Consider the following 21,367-nt stretch of genomic DNA (forward strand, 5'->3'; position numbering starts at 1 on the left):
GGCCGGCAGGAGCAGCACCCGGAGCTGCCTGTCCTGCCACCCTGCCCACCACCTGCCCGGCTCCTTCGGATGCAATTAAGCACAGACACCTTCTGCTGCCGGCAGAGTCTTTCGAGGGAGAAAAATACTCTTTTCCCACCCAAAAGACTCAGTCCCAAGAGGAAAAGGGAGGCCGGGGAGTACTCACCAGTGCCCGCACCAATCCATCAGCCGGCACCCAGTGGCTCTGAGCCTGAGTAGGTGGCAGAGGCTGAAGTCAGCGTTGTCATGGCGATCACAGCCATTTGGGATAGGGCTTAACAGCCGGGACCACAGGATACGGCCCCTGGACCGGCCCCGAGGGACTGCGGGGAGGGGTCATAGCCGAGGCTGGAGAGCGAAGGCTGCTCCGTGGCCATGCGGGGCTGCTGCACCCTTGGGAATATTGTCCGTTAATACAGGCAGGATATTTTTAAACCCTCCCAAAATAGTCTGGGAGTGTGGAAGTCCCTGCAAGCCCCAGGGATGGGGAGGATGGGGATCACAGGGATAACTCCCCTGTGGAAAGCAGAGCCCCTCTGAGGACCTCTGACCCCAGACTCCCTTTGGACACAGGTCTAGGGTGCTTAAAAGCAATTGGAACTAAACATGGTATTTTAAGCTGGGTATCCATGAGGATCAATTACAGCGGTCCAAGTGCAAAACTCTCCCCTTCTCCCTTAAACTCACACTTTTGGGGAAACCTGCTGAGGCCATGACCCTGAGGCAACAGCTTTGCCATCATGCACTGCCCTGAAAGTTTCCAGCTGCTGGGATGAGGAGGTTAAGGAGGGAGCAAAAAATAGACCTTCAACGGGATGGGCTGCTCAGGTTAAATGATTCATCAAAACCAAAACACCAGTTGAAAACTAATCACGGGTAGTGATGGGGAGATCCAGGAAAGAGGCCCCCAGGTGAGCCCTGTTGTCAGCCTTCCTTGGCACCCCACGGCAGAGGTGAAATGGGATTTCTAGCCAGAAAAAGCTGTGATTAACATACACAAACAAGTGATGTGCCACAAGTAACACTTTTCCTCACTGTCAGCCTGTGTGTCAGTAAAAAGGGGTTTATCTCTCTCCTCTGCCAGGTATTATAGGGAGCTGGGCAAGCCCTGAGGCCAGAGGGGAGGTTTTTTGGTTGCTGCACTTCCTTTTTCTCACCATGAGATCCCAGGTGAAGCACAGGCTGGCTTACGGCTCCTTGCAGCTGCCATGGATGTTGCAGATGCTGCTGTGGGGCAGGTCGCAAAGGAAGGTCTCTCCCTGCCCATGGCAACGCTTGAGGAAGAGCCAAGTCCCTTTCCCATGGCTGAGGTGGGTGGCAATGAGATTTGCTGATGTCGTTTACCTCCCTGGGCTGTAAACTCCATGTTTTAAGGGAAAAAAAATAGTGTGGCCATATGCTCTCCCCAGCAAGTGTGCTGCCCTCCCCAGGTTGGGGACTGTTCCTTTAGGGTATTACTAGGACGATGCCTGGAAGTGGAGAGAATAAAACCTGATTTCTCCTGAGTGGCTGGGCATACTCCATGGGATGATCCAGGCACCTCTGCCGTGCCCAGCGCTGGCTGGTGACACTGGAACCCTGCCTGAGTTTGGGTGGGCAGCTGAGCCTGGCGGATACCTTTGAAGGGCCCCGGTCACAAGCTCAGCTATCTTTAGCCCAAGGTATTTATATTACAAGGCCGCTGGGCAGTGCAGCAAAGGCATCAAAGAGTGGAGAAGGCCGGAGGGGGCTGTACTGGGCACAAAGGGACATCGGGTGCTCCCCCACCCCTGAGAGCTGCTCAGGTCCCAGGAGAGAATGACCCCAGAGGAGGGAGGTTCCCAGGCAGGGCCCCCGGAGCGGGTGCGTATCCGGGTGGAGGAGCAGTCATTCTCGGTGGAGAAGACCTTGCTGGTGGAGAGCAGTGAGTACTTCCGTGCCCTCTTCCGCTCGGGCATGAGGGAGAGCACACAGGAGGAGATCGGGCTGGGGGAGCTGAGTGCAGCCGGGTTCCTCGCTATGCTGCGGGTGCTGGCGGGTGAGAGGCCCATCCTTGGCAGCGAGGAGACCTTCCAGGCAGTGGAATGTGCTGCCTTCCTGCAGGTGAAGCCCTTGGCCAAGTACTTGATCCACTCCATCAACTCTGACAACTGCATCCTGCTGTACCAAGCCGCTGCCATATTTGGCCTCCTGGATCTCTTCCACTGTGCTGCGCTCTACATCAGGGACAGCTACACTGAGCTGGAGGAGTACCTGGACTGCCTCTCTGATGACCTGCTGGCCTACGTGGAAGCCCTCCTACCCAGCACCTTTGTGGCAGTGGGAGCCCACACACCCACCTTCGAGTTCTTAGAGGACCTCTCCAGGACTATCTGCTACCTGGACGAGGAGACCAACACGTGGAGGACCCTCTCCTGCCTTCCACTGAGTGCCAGCACGTTCCTAGCCGGCATGGCAACCATGGATAATAAGATCTACATTGTGGGTGGCGTCTACGGAGCCAACAAGCAGGTGGTAGAGAGCAGCTTCTGCTATGATGCTGACACCAACACCTGGAGCGAGTTCCCCAGCCCTCACCAGCTGCGCTACGACGTCAGGCTGGTGGGCCACGAGGGCTACCTCTATGCCATTGGTGGCGAGTATGAGAAGATCTCACTCAAGTCCGTGGAGAGGTACGACCTGGCCTCCAGCACCTGGACATTCGTCTCCGACCTGCCACAGCCGAGCACGGCAGCGCCCTGTGCCCAAGCCTTGGGGCAGATCTTTGTTTGCTTGTGGCAGCCACTGGACACCACTGTCATCTATGAGTATGAGACCCAGCAAGACGCGTGGCTTCCCGTCACCGAGCTCAAGCGGCACCAGAGCTACGGGCACTGCATGGTGGCCCATCGTGACAACCTCTACATCATGCGCAACGGCCCCTATGACGACTTCTTGCGTTGTGTCATCGACTGCTTCAACCTGAGATCGCGGCAGTGGAGCGCCCTGCCTGGGCAGTTCATGAACAGCAAGGGAGCCCTCTTCACCGCTGTCGTCAGGGGTGACACCATCTACACCGTCAACAAGATGCTGACGCTCCTCTACTCCGTGGAAGAGGAGACCTGGAAGCAGAAGAAGGAGCGGGCAGGTTTCCCACGCAGTGGCTCCCTGCAGACCTTCCTCCTGCGGCTGCCAAGACGTGACCATGACATCGCAACGTAGCTGATCCCCCATCCCATGTCAGGATGCTCTCCTTGCAAAGGCCTCAGCTCTGCACTCACTGCTCCCCTGGGCTCCTCTCCTCCTCCATGGAGCTGTGCTCAGGACCAGGGATGCATCATGTTGGACCTTGGAGGTGACATCAGACCCTGCCAGACGGAAAGGGCAGCTGCTGTCTGCCTCTTCCTGCCCTGCAGGGGCACAAAGTCCTGTCAGCCATGAGCTCACAAGTCAGCTGTGTGCAGGACATTGTGGCTTCTGCAGAGGACAGATACCACAGAGGTGCAAACATGGGATTTATTTATTCTGACTGCACTCTGAGGGTGTGCAGCATTCCACCTCCTCTCTGCCTCAATGGAAAATCATTCATTACATGCCAGAATTAAAAGGAAAACTATAGAAAAGCTTCTCATTACTGTGTTTTTCATTACTCTTAGGTTTGGGGTTTCTTTTCCCCCATGCTTCTGAAGGAAAATACCTCCTAACGGGGATCTATGTCAGGACTTGCTCCTGCCCCTGAATGCTTTTTCAGCTGCAGCTCCGTTTCAGAGCCATATGTGGGAGTGCGGTTCCCACGCAGCCCTGCACTCCCCTGGGAATTCTCCGTGGTTGCAGCAGGGTCCTGAGAGGAGGAGGGAAGATGGGGAGTGAAGGAAAGCAGCTCCTGGGCATCAGGTGCTTAATGTGCCAAGGGTTTTCTGGGACCTGGGAACAATCCATCACCCCTCCCAAGCCCCAGTGGGCTGGCAAGTGCTGGCTCTCACCGGAGACTCACTTGAGACAAGTCAGGGTCTTTTGAGGACATGGCAAAGCATGGTAGTACAGAGGGTGCCAAAAGGAAAGGAGGGAGAGGTAGCAGCACCATTACATGGTGATACCAGGCTTTCAGAGCTCCACAGCCAGAGGAGCTGTTCCCATTAGATCCCACCACCCAGTGTTGAGGGTTGACAGCCCTCAAGACCAGCTCTGGGGATGGCTGGGGAGCACAGAGCTCCCCTCTGTGACCATAGGGGCCAATGCAGCAGCAAACCCAGACCCCGGCTCAGCTCGCTTCCCATCCATGGGGCAGGCTTTGGGCTGCCTGTGCTGTCCAGGCTGGGAGGGAGCGGAAGGGAATACCAGCCAGAATGCTTCGAATACTTCCGCTGCTGATCCTCGCCAAGTCTCAGCATTTTCAAAACAGTTCCCGCATTTGAGAATAAATCCACTCAATGCAACCGCAAATCAAAACAAACCAGAAAACCCCATCTTGCACCCACAGCCAGATGGAAAACCACTGGATGTGCCTTGTCCCCATTTGCTCTCTGCCACTGGGCCAGGCCACCACCCTGCTGTCACCCATGAGGGGACCGCTGCCGGTGGAGCTGCAGGTCTGGTGGTGGCAAGGGGGAGGCAGGGGACACGAATGGACCTGTCCCAGCTCTGCACTGTGGGCACTGTGAGCTGAGCAGCATTGCAGTCCCTGGATGGACTGTTACAGGAACCCATCAAATCAAATCATTGTCCCCTTCCCAGACAAAGCCAATTAACATTTCACATTGTCTTCTCCTGAGAGCAGCACATGGAAGAACATTGCTTTAAAACAATTTTAAGTTGAACAAACAGCTTAAACATCCATTAAAATAAAGCTAAAATAATTCTGTTACTAAAATATTTATGTTGGGCTTGTGTGGCCAACCCTAGACCACAAAACTTGGCAGGCTTACCTCTTCCCTCCATCTCTGACATCAAGTGATACAACCTCCTCCCCACCTCCACATACCGCTTTTTGACAGTTCAGGGGTTTACAAAGATATTTGTCAACAAAATGCAAAAGGTTTTAAGATTTTAAGTGTAGCACTTGAGGGAAAGCGTGAGTCTTGGCAGGCAGCTGACTATGGCACGGATGCTCCCAAGAGCCATTTGTTGCATCCATCAATCCAGGCTGTGATCCAGAAAGTAACACAAAATCATTTTAGATGCAAAGGGAGGAAAAGAGATACATTTCTTACCTCTGCAAGAAACAATGATCCAGAACCAAACAAGCCACTAAGGAGGGCGAGAAGCTGCTCAGCCTTTGCACAGTGAGTTGGCGCTGCCAGTGTGCTTTGCTCCACCAGAATCCAGCACCACTGGCACCAGCACAGCACCCTTATCTTCCCCTTTCCATCCTCACGGTGTTTGCTCCGCCAAAGATCACAGTTCGAGGCGACGCGATCTGCCTAATCACAGTTTAACCTTTTGCAAGTCTCGTTTTTAAGGTGACATCATCTTGGCAAGGGGGAATGTAAGGAAAAGCTGTCTGTAGATGGACTTGCCTTATAAGGTCCGTATCAAAAATAAAAGCTTGTATAACCAAGGGAAAGCAGGAGGAAAAACAGGGCTGGGAGGTCAGCCTGTGAGCTCCCCAGGAATATCTGCCTAGGACATACAAGGTGCTGCATTTTCCATTTCAATGCCATTAAAGAAGAGCAGGAATAAAGCATCCTTGGGGATGGATGGGTCTACTCCCCCAAAACCTGGATGCCAAGTTTCCTTGTTGCATCCAGGCAAGAATGAAGGCAGCCATGGAGAGCTATACCTTCCTGTTGTTGTCTGGCACCCACCTGGAGATCCAGGGAGAAGGGACATGGTGTTTTACCTTGATGGCAGTATACTGAGCTGTGAGATTGTTTGGAAGGATACAGTGGAAAAATGATACTAATACAACTAAGGATTTTCTCTGCTGGGTTGTGCCAGTTGGCATCCTGACAGAAAAAGACACAAACATGTTGCAGAAGAACCCCCCCCCAGCATCTTTACTCAAAGAAATTACATCTGTATCTAATTCAGAGGAAAATAACATACTTTATGTGAAAACACTGTCCACTGTTCCGCTGCCAAGCCAAGACACGCATCCTGTACAGTGATCCGAATCTCCCACTCTTTGTCATTCAGTTACATACAGAAATTCCCTTGGGCATCCAGATGTTCCTGACACTGACATTCATGCTTAACTTCATTTGGAGCCACTGTCTTCACAGTTTAGGGAAGCGTCCCCTGAATTTTCCTGATTTGGGCAGAGCATGAGGGCAGTGAGCAATTCCCCATCTCTCTATTCTCATTTCATGAAGTTGCCTGAGGACAAACCTTTGCCTCTACCATTTTTCACTACACTGGATAAACCTCATGTATTTCAAAGGGCAACCTGTTTTCTTTCCTTACCCAAATGGAACTGTGTATTTTTCTCACATTTCTGGTTTAAAATGAGAAGCTAATGCGATCAAAGTGGATTTCAATTACAGTATTCAACCATGACTAAGTCAGCTGAGACTCTTCCCAAGCCAGGACCAACACATGTTCCTGCAGGAGCCTTCAAATTTTAGGAAAACAATTTCTTCTGTTGATTTATATAATCTCTTAAGAATCCTCATTTGATTGTAGCTGAAAACATGACTCCCATCATCCCAGGTGGAGGAAGAACACTATGGTTTGGTTTGGGTTTTGCAAAAATCTAAGCCGAAGGCGGTTTGGATCTTCTTTCATCTAATCTGAACAGCTGAGATGATCAAGCGGTGCCTGAATGACAAGCACTCTTATGATGGATGTCCACAAAATGAGACACCAAGGCAGAGCTGTGAAGGTCTGTGTCTGGTACTTCCAGGGGTGGGGATGGAGCAGCAGAATCACCTGAGTCCTTCTGGTCTGGTGTGGAGACGGGAAGCTGTGACTGCTCAAGGATGCTGCTCAGTGGGTTTTCATCACAAGTTCTTCCAGCGCCCTCTCCCTCTGATTCCCACAAAGCAAAAGAACTTCTTTGATTTCATTTTGCTGGAAGCCCATATCATTAAACTGAGCCAACAGATGCAGGAATTCAGCTGCCTGGAGGAAGAATGAGAAGACAGGAGTGATGTTATCATGGATGGATGTATCATGGGGTTGCAGCAGAAGCACTACTGTGGGACAAGGCTGCAGCCAGAAGATCTGGCTGGGTTGTATCACCATGACAGCAGATCAAGGGCACACATATCCCTGGTAGCACTGAAACTTCTTAAATAAGAAATACTTAATAAAGTCAGCCTCCAGCTTCACTTATTCCTTATAACGTTTATATCAATTCCATGCAGTGTTTGTTGGTATTATAAAGAGAGCAGGGAATGGCAGTGAGCACAGCTGGAATTCATTTGTCCTGCTCCCCGCCTTGCTCGGGCTGGGCCCCAGTGCCACAACACCAGAGCTGCGTCCCCAATAAATAAACCCCTCCCCAACACCAAGACCCGGGCGCCCTCCCACTGCCACTGCCCTAGGGAGCTCCACGGCAATCCTACAGGCATCGGCATCCCAGCAAACAGTGCCAGGCCAGATTTCATGCAGTTCTATCTCCCCAGACTCTTCATTACCCCCAGGAGGAGACTGATGATGGAGACAAATGCCCAGTTCTCCATGATTCTCCTCCATGGGGGTAGAAGGGAGAGCTGGCAGGGCAGGAGAGAGCATGAGTGCTGGTGGGCTTAGGACAGGGGACTCCCTGTCCAGGAGCTGAGTGAGCATTGTGCTGCACAACAGGGTGAGAGGAAGGGTGGAGAAGAGTGAAGGAGCAGGTGTCCTCCCCCAGGGGTCCTTATGGTGACACTGCTCCAGAGGTCTGAACCTCCACGAGGCTGCAGGAGGGGCTGTGGAGGCAGAGGGAAGCATGCAGCCCACTGGAAAAGAGAGCCTGGAGGACACAGCACAAAGTGCTGGGCTGTACCATTCCATTCCGACCTTTTTCTCCGAGTACTGGAACATTTCCATGGCTTCCTCCACCTGCCCTTCCTCATAGCCCTGCTTCAGCAGCCGGTCACAGGCACCCAGGTAGCTCAGGAACTGCAGGGGAAGACAGTCAGGTTAATCCAGCCTTGCAGGCATGGGGAGCAACGCCAGTCAGGAGCCCTTTTGCCACCTCCCAGGGACACACCATGAGGGGGACATGAGCCACCACCATCCTGCTGGTTCCCATCTAATGTTCAGCCAGGGTGGTCTGTCTATCTTCAGGATTCCCAGTGGGAGACAACATCTTGGACTCCCTTCACCCTCCCAGGGAGGGAATGGGAACAAGGTGGAGAGAGGACAAGGAGCAAACCAGACATGTGAACATGTGAGATACAGAGCGATGGCCTCCAGGCTGCAGGGTGAGGCAGAGCCTGTCCCAGTGGGATGACTTCACTCAGCTGACCCCACATCCCTTTGATGCACCAGGGTTCAGTCACCCATGGGTTTGTTCCAGGGTCTGAGTGCAAAACTCACCCCAGGGGAGACCTGTGTGCTGTCATTACAGAAAGTAAACAGTTATTTTTGGCTTTCCTTGTTGTTCTTGGAGTGCTGACAGCACAATTCCCAGCAGCATCTTTAAAATACCATGAGAATCACTTACTGTCCAAAAACATATGAGACAGGCAATAATAAAGGAGCTATACAATAGCAGGGTGAATAAAAACATCCCACAGGTCTCTCCAAAGCTTCTTGATCCAAGGAGAAGCTGATTCATCTCTCCCCAGATCCACCAGCGCACAGACCTCCGCCCTCCCCAGCACTGCCATAGACAAGGAGAAGGACTCAGTGAAAGACCATAAAACACATGAAAAAGACAAAAAAGTCTCTCAAACATTGAGTTGATCTATTTTGGCTGAACAGTTGAGTAGGGATTTTCAGAAATACCAGCCTTAAGGAGTGCAGTAACTCAGAAAGGAGTCACTGGTCATTGGCATTCCTCACCTGATATTATTTCTCTCGTTACCAGGCTAATGACAACCCCCGATCATTGCTGTATTTTCTTCCCCTGTTGTGACAGAACAGCCGCTCACCCACAGCATAACACAGACAATCCTGGCAGCCTGGTCAAGCCCAGCATGAAATTGGTGCCTTTGTCAACTCAATGTTTTTTATCGCTAAAAATATATATATATCCTCAAGACTAAACAAAAAGATTTTTTTTAACACTGACCAGCTGCAGCCTTTGTCATGTCTCAGTTCATATGTACATTGAGGACTCCATGGATCAACGATGCATTTTGAATTTATCAATGATCATGGATCAAAATGCAATGGTGCCTTTTAGTCCATGACATCCTACATGATGAACCTCTGGCATGCTGGGGCAACTAGTCCTGCTTGAGCCTTTCAGAGAAGTTCTTCCACCAAAATTAGGAAAGCATTGCTTCTAAAGAAGGTTACAAAAGGCCTTGCCTTCTCTACCAGGGTGGGCTCTGCCAGTTTCACTTGACGCTGCAAGGAAGTTGAACAATTTTTGGCTACCATCTGATACTTCAGTCAATCCTCACAATTGAAGTAGTCATTGTCACACATCGAAACCTCTATCACCACCAAGTAACAAAGAGCACCCATGTGTCTTCTTTTTAACTTCAGCTGGAACATATTTTCCAGGAAGATTTAGACTAATTTGGTAGTTTGGTACTCATAAGAGATGCATGAAGGGTCAGGCTTTATCTTGGCTGCACTGGGCATAAATGGGAAAGATGGGAACTGCCGGTGAAGAAGGCATGAGATAGAAAGCAGACCTTGTCTTTTGGTGCAGTAATCTCTTCTCCAAGGGAATGGAAGTCCCTGTGTTTATACAGAAGGGAGCAGGCTGTACCCATTTCCATCCTTAGTAAGATGCACTCTTTCTTCGTTTTGAACCCAGCAGGTGCTACAAGACACCGTCGCATGGCTCTATGAAACAACATGGGCTGGGCTCTGCCCATCTCTCTGTGCCCACGAAGCAGAGGCAACTCCCAGAGGAATGGGAAGGACACTGGCAGCCGGCAGTGGCTGCTCGGCACCGTGCCTGCTCATGCCCTGCCAGGATCTGCTCCTGCTCCCTGGTTTGACAACCCCATGGATATCCCTCTTGCTCAGCTGTGATTAAGACCCTTCTCTCTCTGCAAGAGCTACTTGGATAATTTAGCCCTAAAATCCTCTGCTGGGATGGGCAGGTCCAGCCCCAAGTTTGCCAAGGGAATCAGAGCCAGCAGCCTCCCTCTTGTCATGGATGCTCTGAACCCACCTGGCCCATTGTGACATTTGTCTGGACAAGCAGAGACATTAGGAATGAGGATGCAGCATAGCAGGCAGGGATGTACTCACATACCAGGGGTAGAAAGAGGCTGCATGTTAAATAGTTTTAATAAATTCCAGGTTATTATAGAGGGTTCCTCAGGAAAAGAGCTCTGGGAACCCACTGCAGTGCTTGTATGGATTCCCTGCTAGCTCCAACACAGAGAAGTTGTGTTTTGGAGAGAGCCCAACCAAATCTCCAAGGTATTGCCACAGTCCTGCTCTGACAGGATGAGCCATGGCAATAATCACACAAATCCAACAGCTGGGAAAAACGATGTGCAAAAAGTTTCCATGTATGGGTGCAAAATTTGTACCTCAAAAGGACATGATGCTTCACACAACAGATTGAACAGATAACAAAACCAGCCATGATTATGCGCTGAAAAGCTGAGGGCGACTCATTGCTATTTTATTACAGCAAAAGTGTAATCTCATGGAAAACCCTGTCAGCTGTGGTCTGACACCAAAGTGGAAAGCCAAGGCCATCAAAAATCCACCCCAAAGTAGACAGCCATCCCTTTCTCCATGAAAATCAAGTTTTCCTTTACCAAATTTTCTCACAGTGCTGTGCCAGCTCCACCAACCTGACTTAAGCTTTGCCTTCCAGTCTTCTGGAGGGTGAGGATGGCTTTGTGGGTGGGGTAGCCCAGGGCTATGACGGGCTCAATGAGGTCTCGCTCCTCTTGGCTCAGTGCAGAGAGCAGGTCAGCCGAGGAATCCGTCTGGGATCTGTGGGAGCTGAGAGGTCGTCCAGGCGTGGAGGCAGGGGGGAGGCAAGTGTAGGGGCTGAGGGACTGCAAGGAAAAAAGCAGATGGTCTTACTGCTCCAGGTCATGGAATGAAGTGAAACGACCCAGGTTGAGGCAATGCTTCTGAATGATGGTGGTTACCTTGCTCTCTCCAGAAGAGGAAAATTCCCATACAAGGAACATCAAATGGGCATCAAATGAGACTGGACTTAATTAAATCCAGGCTCAGCTATAGATACAGGTCAGAGAAGATACAGGTCAGCTCAGGCTGGGTGTTGTACAAATACACAGGTGTTTAATCTTTCCTTAAATACTCCATGTCAAATGCAAATGCATATAAATAACCTGGTCATTTATGTGTCTGATGGCTTTATTGCAGGTTTTCAGTAATTCATCTCCTAAATCTCTCAAGCAGCTGGATTAGATGCAATTTCTTAAAAGCAGGGTGCAATTCAGATTTAAGGTGACAGAGTATTATTTACTCCATCCTTTCACATCACTGTCTCTATCACTAAATGATCTGTATTTCTAGTAGGACTATGAAGTCCATAGTTTCCCAGAAAAGACATAATGACTGTAAGGGAACATTTCCCTATAAACCCCACTTATATCTGTTAGAAGGGAATAACATAGCAAAAAGAGAACAAAACCCCCATATTTCACTCTTTTTTTAGTGATTCAATTGAAAATCAGATTAGACCCTGCTTGGGAAAAACACAGATGTTTTGGTCAGAGCAAGTAAATGTGCACCCAGAAAGCTTCTTTCAACCTCAGTGAGAAAAATCAAACCCTTTCTTCACTTCTTGTGAAAACTTCAGCAATTCCTCATGGGTCCAGTGTTTCCAAAGCCCCATTTTGGTTCCTTTTTCTGGCCAGCCCCCACCAAATGAGACCAATTCGATGCCTTCCACCTCCCTCCTCTCACAGCAATGAACAAAGGGCCAGCAAAGGAAGCTGCTCACCGGTACTGTGGGCTTGTGCTGCTTGATGGGAGGGATTGGCGCCGCTGTGGCTGGCGGAGTTGGCAACTGGGACATGTGCGGACCTGGCCCATACTTGACACTGCAATTGGTGCCAGGACACTGGGGGAGCAGCCGTGGCACCGGGATCCCCCTGCTCCCTGTGGCAGCTCTGTTCAAAGGATGCACCAAAGCAGCCAGCTTCCTCCTGGCGGCTTCCAGCTCGTTCTTCATGTTGTTAAATATCACCATGGATCTTCTCTGCTTGCTGGGGTCTGGGCTGGCTGGGCTGTGGATATTGTTCTCTGGTGAGGGCTCCAGCCAGCCAGGCGATGTCTTTGGTCGGGTCTGGTAAAAGCCGGGACGTGAAGACACACTTCTCCCAGAGCTTCTCCTCCTGGAGAGGAGCCTCTCATCCTTGTCATTCTCTTCCCAAGAGGTTGAGGAGTACTCATCATCCGAGTACTCACCCTCCTCTGAGTGCCAGGTGTCACTCTCAGTGTCGGACAGGGCCGCCCTGCCCTTGGCATGCCCGTAGGCGCTGTCGGCTGCGCTCAGGCTGACGGAGCGCCGCACTGCCCCGTCCCGACCTCGACCCCCGTAGGTGTCAGTGGGGTCCACCAGCAGCAGCCAGCATGGGGGAGCTGTGGGGACGACTTCGGAAGTGACCCGATGCCGGGAGGTTTGCTGCTGAGAGGCCACCTCCACCCAGTACAGCACTTTCCTTTCCAGTGAGAAGTCGTGCTGTGAAAGAGCGAGAGCAAGCTGGTGAGGACATGTGAAACCCAGACCACGTGGCATGGAGCAAACCATGAACTCCACAAGGCATCTTAAGGCTGCAGCCTTCCCATATCAGCTTCTATTTCCCTGAACATTAGGGTTGGCTGTAGGATTGGGCAGTGCCAGCCTCATCTCTATAGGGAATCCCCAAATTTATACTTGAAAACAGTCTATCTATTAAGTCATTACTATTGTGAGTTGCACCTACAATTCTTTGGAAAAGTGTTTTATGCTTGGAGGTGTTTGTGTCACTTTGACTGCTGTGGAAGGTAGGAGGGTGCAGACAGAAGTGGGCATCCCAGTTTTAGACACCTGCAGAGAGGCACTGCATTCAGCCATAGGCTGCCCCCAGGATGGTGGCAGAGCTCGTTTGTGACCCTCAGCAACAGTGCTTGGCAGAGATACTTCAGGCACATGGGCCAGGGAAGATGCCACCTCGGGCAGAAGCAGAACCAGCCACGGGATTCTCTAGTGGCGCCAGGGGCTCGGCTGGTCCCCAAACAGAGTTGTCATTTCCACATAGTTCAGCTTAAAATATAAGTGTGTTTGTGACTGAAATCTGAGGGTTTTCTTGGAACAAACAAGTCTTGCCCGTCCCAGAGCTCTCCAAACAAGGTCTCCTCCTGACAGGCAGGCAAGTACATTCAGAGCCCAGGAATGCTGTTTTTACTGCTCCTGCCACTTGGGTCAGTTGTGGACCCAAATCAGCCTCCCGGAGGAAAACACCCCCACATCCCTCCAGAAGGATCAGCCTGAACCAGCAGCACAATGACTTGGCCTCAGAGGGGAGCACCAAATCATCTCCAAGTAGGGAGAAACACGGGGTATTTTTATATCTATTTTTATATTTATATATATTTATATATTTATATATATATATATATAAATAGATATATGCTGCCGGCACAGGTAGTGTTGCCTGGTTATAGCTGGTAGATTTATTGGTAAATATGTAATAGATATTATTAATAAAAGAGACAGTGGTAACTCCAGAGTAGAAAACAACCCTGAAGCAGAGCCTGAAGTTTGTCCTCCTATCCCAGAAAGACCTAACCCTCCTGATTGGAAAGGATTTTAAAAAGCAACCCCAAATCAACCCCATTGTCACCGCCACACACCACAAATCATCCTCACCTCCTCCCAATACTGCTGCAAACCAGACAGTGAAGAGGAGATCAGTTAGGAGGTTTCCCTTCCCTTCTTTCATAAGAGAACACTGCTGACATCCCTTTGAGCATCCCCCAGCAGTGACCCGGGTGTGGACTCACCATGGTGCTCATGAGGATGTCAGTGCAGTCGGGGACCTCAATGTCTGGGGCAGTGATTAAAGTGATTTCTCCCTCTGAGTCCCCATCGAGGCTCATGGCCATCCGGAAGGGAACTTCATCCAGGTAGTTCATTGGTGCTGCCTGATTTCTTGCTGCCGGGAGGGAAACAAAAACTGTAAAAGGAAGGACTAGCATCTCTTAAGTTGGGTGGAAGGAGAGAAAGATGAGCTATTTCAAGCGCCAGCTGGGTAAAAACAGATTGGCAAAATCTTAATTACTGACAGCAGGAAGCTTTGTCTGAACTAACCTTTGCTATTCTCAACTTGAGCCAGCAGGACCTGACCAAGTTTATGGCTTCGTTTGGCAGAGACCCTGGGCATTTTTCTCCTCCATACCCACCCTGCTGCTTCCCATCCCTCCTGTCTCTCCCTCTCCCTCTGGTGCCATCGCACGGTCCCTTCCCCAAGCTGGGGACAGATTGAGCACTTATTACAGTCATAGAGGGAGAAAGCACACCCAAGGAGGACAGCTTGCAGGTCTCCCCTGTCTGTGCAACCTGTGGTGATAGAGCTCATGCACACAGCCTCGTGTTGCTAAGCCACCACATGCAGCATCCCAAGGGAGCTGGGGTGAGGGCATCCCTTCTGGCAGCAGCCAACTGGGAGCCAGGCAAGGAGGCTGGTGCATCAGGCAAGCTTGGGAATTAGGGGGATGTCAAACAAGCCATTTTTAAGATTAGCTTTCAGGAACCATGCATTTATTTTAAGTGTGGTGATGGTTTTAGATCAGGAATTGCAGGGGAGAGAAAAATTGCTGGTGAACTGGGAATGGTGTCAGGGAAAATATTACTGCAGTAGTGTTGCCATCAGGTGTCTATAAATGTCTCAGTTTAGTAAAAAGCCATTACTTGCTGCATGAAGCCTCAAGCTTTCAGCTTCCCAGTGATGACAGTGTGTAAAATAATTTCTTTTATAAATTATAAACTGTTAGGAGCTGGTAGCCAGTCTTCCACCGAGTTCTGGTACTGGCAGTATGTGCCTGCTCATCCCAAAGTCCTCAGCACTCATCCTCAGGTCACACAGTAAATATGTATGTGACATCCCTAAGTGCTTTTCCCAATCACTTTTTTCCTTTAAAAACAAACAGCTTCTATGACAACAAGGATAAACATACCACTAAAAGAAAATATGCAGAAGAATATACACAAGAATGACAAAACTGCCTGTTTAATGCAAAAATGAGAGTCTGTAATGGGAGATGGGGTTCAGGGTAGTTTCCTGTGTTGGCAAAGGACTCAAAAAGAGCTTGCAGGCCAGAGAAAGTGACACACACAGTCAACATGTACAATCACTCGGTGCAACTCAGCTGGCTGTACCAGAATGACAACAGGGCTGTCACTTTGCCTGCTTACGCCAGGAGCCTTTAATAGCTCTGCACAAGCAGAACCCCTAACGAGCTTTCTGCTCCTGCACATGTCCTGCCACTAACATGCGACACAGGCAACGTGTTGGGATCCCACATGGAGCCAGGCCATCTGCTCAGCTTAAGAGGGCTCAGCCTATGGAACAATCCACGTCAGCACTGGCAAAGGTGACACCCGAAAACATCTGTAAGCAAAGCCACCTTCCCTCAGCTTTTTGCTACTCCTCGAGCAGCTCCTGCATGCAAGGGGGACAGATCTTCCCTGCAGCTTGGGCTGTAAACCGGCTCTTCTCAAAATCCCAGGGTGCTGAGGAAAGGAGTGTCTCAGCATCTGTCACCCAGAATGCCTCCACTCAGGTTCAAATTGTACTTCAAGGGATTGGGATGGGTAGTGTGTGTGTCTGAAGCCACAATTAAGAAATATATGAGGAGATGATGGTACTGTACTTTGCTGTATTTCACTGCATAAATACTGTGCTCTAAGAGAGGTTCCCACAAGTGTTAATTCCCAAAACCACAGTTTAGAAAACAAGAAGTACTTTGGGGCAGGAGCAATGACAACAAAAATGCTACAAGAAAAGGATAAAAGAGGGTCAGTTATAAACACCGACTCCCACCAGAAGGGAACTCCTACAAGGGCTCTGACCTCATCTTCTCCACACCAGTCCTGCCCACCTCCACACTGCAGACACCAACCAGTGCACACCAGTTCACATCAGGAAGAGGATGTGCCTAAACAGCAGGAGAAACCTGACCTGCACCAGGACCAGGGGAGGAATAGGATACAAATGAGGCTTGGAAACTCACAGCCAACCCCTCTCAGAAGTGGGCTACACTAAGTTCTTAAAACCAGTGGGAAATATTATACTCAGAAAAACAGGAATCAAGTCTGAACATGCTTTTTAATTAACACCCTGTGCCCATGTATTTTATGAGTTGAGATTTTAAACATTCCTCCCCATGTGTGGCTTCAACAACTTCCTCACTAAAGCTATTAAACATTTTAATGCAGATGTTGCTAGACAGGAGCAAATACACAGAACAAACCACAGAACACACCTAAAGGTAGATCCTCCCCTGGCATTTTCAAGCCCTATGTTTATTAGCAATATGAAGCTGTCCTTACCATCAGATGAACTCATGGAGCTCTCCTCGCACAGCACAAGGGAGAACACGGCTGCTTCTTTTCTGCCTCCTTATCTACTGCTCAGCTCTTTAAATTCCTGCAGTGTCAGACAAGCAGCTGACTTGGACAGCTTTAAGATAATCATAGCTTAAGTGGTTGGCCTGTTCCATCAGACATGCTGATGGTATAAGGAGCCTAATTGTTGAAGCAGAGCATCCTCTGGTCACTAAGCTGCCTGAACTGAAACTGTTGGGTTTGTATTGGTTTTATGCAGTTTTTTTTATTTTTATATTTGAACTTGTGTGTTTTCATCAGGGAAGACTCCCCAGGATCGGCCTTGGGTCTGGAGTAATGAGATGCTGGAAGTGACATTAGGGATGGGAGGATGTAGGGAAGAGCAAATCAGAATGACACCTGCAGAGGACTTCATGGCAATCTGTATTTTGGGGTGCTACAGGTGAGCAAAAACTGCAAACTTCTGCACTCATATTCTATCAGAAACTACTAGTTCACGTCTCTTACTGACAGAAACCAGTGCAAAGGTTCAGCGAGGACACTACTAACATTACACCTAAAGCTCAAGTATTGAATTTAGGCAATGACGTGCATGAATTACGCACTGTTGTGACGCCAAGAGGCAAAGCACTGGAGAGATTAATTTGATTCCCACACATTGGGGCTAAGCAAGAATAAGGACTGCAGCTCTGGAAAGGTGCCACAGCAATCTGCGTACAACAGCAAAGCTCCAAATCCATATGGCCCATCACAGTTACAAGAAAACTGTCCAGAACATGGAAAGCTTTGACATCAGATGCCTCTGTCACCTTGCAGGAGGGAGAAGTTCCTTCACACAACCTTTTCCCAACAATTCTCTCCTCGTTGGAGTTGTATTTGATGCAAAGTACTCAAACAAATCTCTCCCCCAGCATGAAAATGCTTTAAACAAAAAACCAAAAATCCCTTTTTCTCTATTTGTTCTACACAAAAAAAACCAACTTACAAAATAAAGCTGTGGTTTTTAATCAAATACTATAGACGTGATGTGTCCCTATACAAAAATATCTACATAGGCAAAACACTTGCAGTAGGTTAGACATCAGATTTTATTAGGTTTTTTTCCAGCAGGCTTATTCATCAAATTTTATTTATTCGCATGGCTATCGGACCTATTTCACCACAACTGGGAATTTTTTCCATGTTTTGGTATCAGTTTTAGTCCACAAAAGTAAAATAGCAGCAGCTGCTTTACTCAACCTTGAAAAACCCTGTCTTGTTTGTACTTCAGGATTCGTTTAAACTTGTAATAGGTTTGTCTCTACACCCAAAAATACAGGAACTATTTTGACAGTGATGCTTGACATGTTTCATTTAAGAAGAAAAACATGTTTACTAATGATCTCGTCTTATTTTTTTTAATTTCTTCATTTCTGAAGTTTTTCATCATCCTTTATAAAGACAAAAGCCACTAAAAATGGGATATTAGTACTGGCACAAATACCACTATCAGCAGTGTTCCTTTATTAAGATTGAGATTTAACAAGAACTTGCAGCAGGATTGTAATTCCACACCATGAGAAGCCTGGCAGCTCTGGGCTTGCTCAGCTAATTCCCTGCACAGTCAATCAGCAAAAACAATTCTTAAACTTTTTTTCAAGACGTTCCAGTAAAGACATTCCAGTACCTGGCTGCCGAAAGAGAGGACGAGACTTCCTCTTTGGACCCTCTCATATTTACACATGTAATTATAACAAAGCAGTCCTCCAAAGTTAAAATAATTTATAACTAAATTATCTGACAGCAGTGGCCCAAGTGTCATTGGTGGGGAGACTTGGGAGAACCCATCCTGGAGGGATGCAGCTTCCTTCGGGGTGGTCAGCTGGCACCAAGTACTGATCCCATTCATGCCTTTAACAGAGAGAGCATTGTTTGAGAGGAGAGCTGGGATTTATTTGGTGGTAAGATTTATTATATACCCACATAGATGTTACTGATCAACACAAAACCCTCTATAATTTTACTCTTAAACTTGTTTTTCAAAAGACAAATGTGAAAATTCAATGTTCTGGTGTTAAATGGAATGATCATGCATGGAAGTGCACTCTGCCTCACATGAGCATCTGTTGGATATGACTCAAGCAAGAAACTTGAAAAAAACCAGAACAATCCATTGCATAACCATATTTGGAAGCTGACAAACCAAAAGGGGCATTGAATTTATAATTGCAAAAAACACTGTTTGTCATCTCTGATAATAAAATTCTTTCTTTGGTTTTACCTGATCTGGATTAGAGCTGCTACAGAATGTTCAGCTTGTAAGTAGTAGTCTCTGAAAGGCTGCAGTAGATGGGCAAGCGGGAATTCAGCTGTGAAAACACAGACACAGAAACTGTTTAATAATCCGGAAAACCCTTCCATTCTAATGAGTCTCAGAAGCCCCAGATTTGCCAAATCATTTGCTACAGCCTAGCTGTAACCTGAAATCAGGTCCCTAGATAATATATGAAGGACTGTTTACATGTTACACATCTCCTGGTCCGTACCACAGCTGTCAGAGGAAAGCCAAGACTAGCAAAACTTTTCCTGACTCCACCCTCTAAATACAGGGAACATACGGACACTGAATCTTTACAGATTACCTGAGTCACACTTACCAAACCAGCAGAATAAAGCACCTATTGGGTTCTGGAAGTCTTCAATCTATTCTTTTTATTCTCACTTCAGTTTAATCTACAATCTCTTCTTGCAAAACATTATGAAACCAGCTTGAGATGTACTGCAGTCCATGTCAAAGAGCTCAACAGTTCCTCTTACACCACAGGTGTTAACAGCATTATGTTTATCCCTCGTTCTCAGACCATAAATTACTCCAGTGGATGATCCCTTTCTCAACCAGATCTGTGCCTGCATTTCAAATCCAGTGTCTGTGAGATGGGGATGTGGTACAGAAAACCACTGTTAAGAACAGCATGCAAAATTTACCTGGATCCCCAAACAGCTTGGAATCCATTTCCAGTTTCTGCTGTAGTAGTTTTTCCCTTTCCTTCTTCTGTTTCTTTTCCATTTCCCTCTTCCTTTCCTCCTCCTGTTCTCCCTCCAGCATAACCCTTAATGCTCTTTCCTCAGCTTCATACAGTTCTGTGCGAGTTTTGAGCAATGTTTTGAGACTCTCCACCTGATTTTCAAATGCTTCATCTGCTGAGGGGGGTGGACAGACACCTGAACAGAAAGAAAAGTGATTTTAAGTTTTCATATTCAGAAGGGGGTTTGTTACCTGACTTGAGAGCAGAGCTGGCAGAATCTCAGAGGAACATGATCTTAACCTTGTTAACAGATGGAATTCTTACTGCAATAATCCTTCTTCTAGAAAGTGCTTGGAAACATAGGAACACAAACACTGAATTCAGCATTTTGTACCTATTCTTGTAATTAAAATCACAATAAAGGGACAGCTTTTTGAAGCTGCACCTTGTTAGTCAGCACAGGGCACCCTCATCTTATTTCCTGCGTGTGCAATTTAAAAAGTTTGGATCAATCTTGTAATTAACCTTTCCTGGCAGCAGCCTCTTTCCTCAGTTTCCGAAGCTTTTCCAACCCACGCAGGATGTCCATCATCCTCTTTGTGTCCGCTTGCTTCTTCCGGACTTCAGACAGGACACTGTCAGCAGCAGCCTTCAGCTCTCGTTCCTATGAAAGGAAGGAAAAAACAGACAAGATGCGTGAAATATTCCTTGAAGACAAGAATCAAATGGTATTTTCAGAGATTAGCAAAGCACCAGAGAGCAGAGTGACTTCATAGTAATTAGCAGTAAGTCAAGTCAACCATCCAGCCTTGCCTTTTTATGAAAAAAAGGTCAAAACACCACAGAGTTCAGAAAACAAAAAAGAATGCCGTGGGACTCATACATTTGGGCTGAATCATGGAATTGTTAAAGCTGGAAAAGATCATCAAGTCCAACTGTCAAGCCAGCAGCACCACAATGTTCACCACTAAACCATGTCCTCAAGTGCCACATCCAGGCATTTTTGAACACTTCCTAGATGGTTTATGAATTGTGAAAGCCTGAGAGCCTTTAACCACAGAAATTTAGGGAAAATATCTAACAATAAACAGAAACCATCCCAGTTCCACAGTTCTGCAATTAAAGACCATTAACCTGCCATAGTCTGACCACAAACCCTTCCCCAGCAGCTGCTCTGGACCATCCCAGCAGCAAACCAGCAGAAAGGGAGCTCTTTAGCCAAAAACTAACAGAAAGGTGCCTACAGCACTTCCCAACGAGTCTAATTTGAGGTGGGTTTTTTTGCTTTGGAGATGTTTTACTTCCTGATGAGATCAAAAAGCTTGCAAACCACAAGCTTTAGAAGGATGAAAGCAGGAGGCAAGGCTGATGGATACTGAAACAGCACTGACCACCACAGGGTAGCTGTGAGCTGTATGGGTAGGCTGAAACTGGGAACCAGAGAGGAAAACCTCCAAGAGTTCAGAAACAACTTAAACCCCAATTTCATGTCAAGGCCTAGAATATGAGGGCAAAACCGAGCTGCTCAAGACTTCTAAGGAAGAAGCAGGACTGCAGGCCTTGGAAACAGCACACCTCTCAGCATACTGAAATCATGCAGCACCTCGATGGCACCCACTGAAGCGCAGCGGTCAAAGCCAGGTGCGGGACAGGCACAGCTCGCCGTGACTCCGTTACCGGCAGGTCAACCCCGCTCCACCGCGCTGTCCTGGAGCCCCGAGGAGAGGCAGGACCAGGCGCTCAGGACCGTACCCGGTTCTTTTCCTCCACCTCCTGCATGCACTTAGCC

At 48.3% G+C, this 21,367-nt stretch overlaps 4 protein-coding genes across 7 annotated transcripts in view; 1 reads left to right on the forward strand and 3 right to left on the reverse strand.

Annotated features, from left to right (window-relative positions):
- Positions 1-5,794, reverse strand: part of RASL12 (RAS like family 12) — an 11,958-nt gene extending 6,164 nt beyond the window's left edge. For 2 of the 4 annotated variants that reach the window (XM_017736413.1, XM_008637593.2), the window contains exon 1: positions 5,190-5,794. The gene's annotated coding sequence lies outside the window, so the exon portion shown is untranslated. The other 2 variants (XM_017736422.1, XM_017736404.1) reach the window with 2 other exon arrangements.
- KBTBD13 (kelch repeat and BTB domain containing 13) lies at positions 1,819-3,389 on the forward strand. The gene has a single exon (XM_008637582.2). The coding sequence runs from the start codon at positions 1,819-1,821 to the stop codon at positions 3,199-3,201; it is 1,383 nt and encodes a 460-aa protein (XP_008635804.1). The 3' UTR covers positions 3,202-3,389.
- Positions 5,795-5,948: 154 nt separating the features above from the next.
- UBAP1L (ubiquitin associated protein 1 like) lies at positions 5,949-16,807 on the reverse strand. The gene is made up of 6 exons (XM_008637603.2): positions 16,559-16,807; positions 14,011-14,162; positions 11,966-12,706; positions 10,839-11,048; positions 7,921-8,022; positions 5,949-7,038 (listed from the first exon to the last, which is right to left on the reverse strand). Exons 1-6 carry the CDS (start codon positions 16,572-16,574, stop codon positions 6,904-6,906), a joined length of 1,356 nt encoding a protein of 451 aa, XP_008635825.2. The 5' UTR covers positions 16,575-16,807; the 3' UTR covers positions 5,949-6,903.
- Positions 16,808-17,638: 831 nt separating this feature from the next.
- PDCD7 (programmed cell death 7) lies at positions 17,639-21,361 on the reverse strand. The gene is made up of 5 exons (XM_008637613.2): positions 21,331-21,361; positions 20,104-20,242; positions 19,538-19,774; positions 18,834-18,921; positions 17,639-18,463 (listed from the first exon to the last, which is right to left on the reverse strand). Exons 1-5 carry the CDS (start codon positions 21,355-21,357, stop codon positions 18,346-18,348), a joined length of 609 nt encoding a protein of 202 aa, XP_008635835.1. The 5' UTR covers positions 21,358-21,361; the 3' UTR covers positions 17,639-18,345.
- Between the last annotated feature and the right edge of the window lie 6 nt (positions 21,362-21,367).

Source organism: Corvus brachyrhynchos, unplaced genomic scaffold (assembly GCF_000691975.1).
Source record: "Corvus brachyrhynchos isolate BGI_N302 unplaced genomic scaffold, ASM69197v1 scaffold200, whole genome shotgun sequence".
NCBI classification, from domain to species: Eukaryota; Metazoa; Chordata; class Aves; order Passeriformes; family Corvidae; genus Corvus; species Corvus brachyrhynchos.

Bases quoted from the DNA above. Each gene is read 5' to 3' on its own strand.
- PDCD7 (XM_008637613.2), bottom strand. From the start codon at position 21,357: ATGCAGGAGGTGGAGGAAAAGAACCGG. The intron at 18,922-19,537 runs GTAAATTTTGCA...GTGTTTTCACAG, and splicing joins CAAGCTGTTTGGGGATCCAG to CTGAATTCCCGCTTGCCCAT. The intron at 18,464-18,833 runs GTAAAACCAAAG...TCTCTGTTAAAG, and splicing joins GCAGCTCTAATCCAGATCAG to GCATGAATGGGATCAGTACT.
- KBTBD13 (XM_008637582.2), top strand. From the start codon at position 1,819: ATGACCCCAGAGGAGGGAGGTTCCCAGGCAGGGCCCCCGGAGCGGGTG.
- UBAP1L (XM_008637603.2), bottom strand. The intron at 11,049-11,965 runs GTGAGCAGCTTC...TTTTCCTTGCAG, and splicing joins AGCACAAGCCCACAGTACCG to TCCCTCAGCCCCTACACTTG. The intron at 8,023-10,838 runs GTTGGTGGAGCT...CTTCCCCTGCAG, and splicing joins GAAGGCAAAGCTTAAGTCAG to TTCCTGAGCTACCTGGGTGC.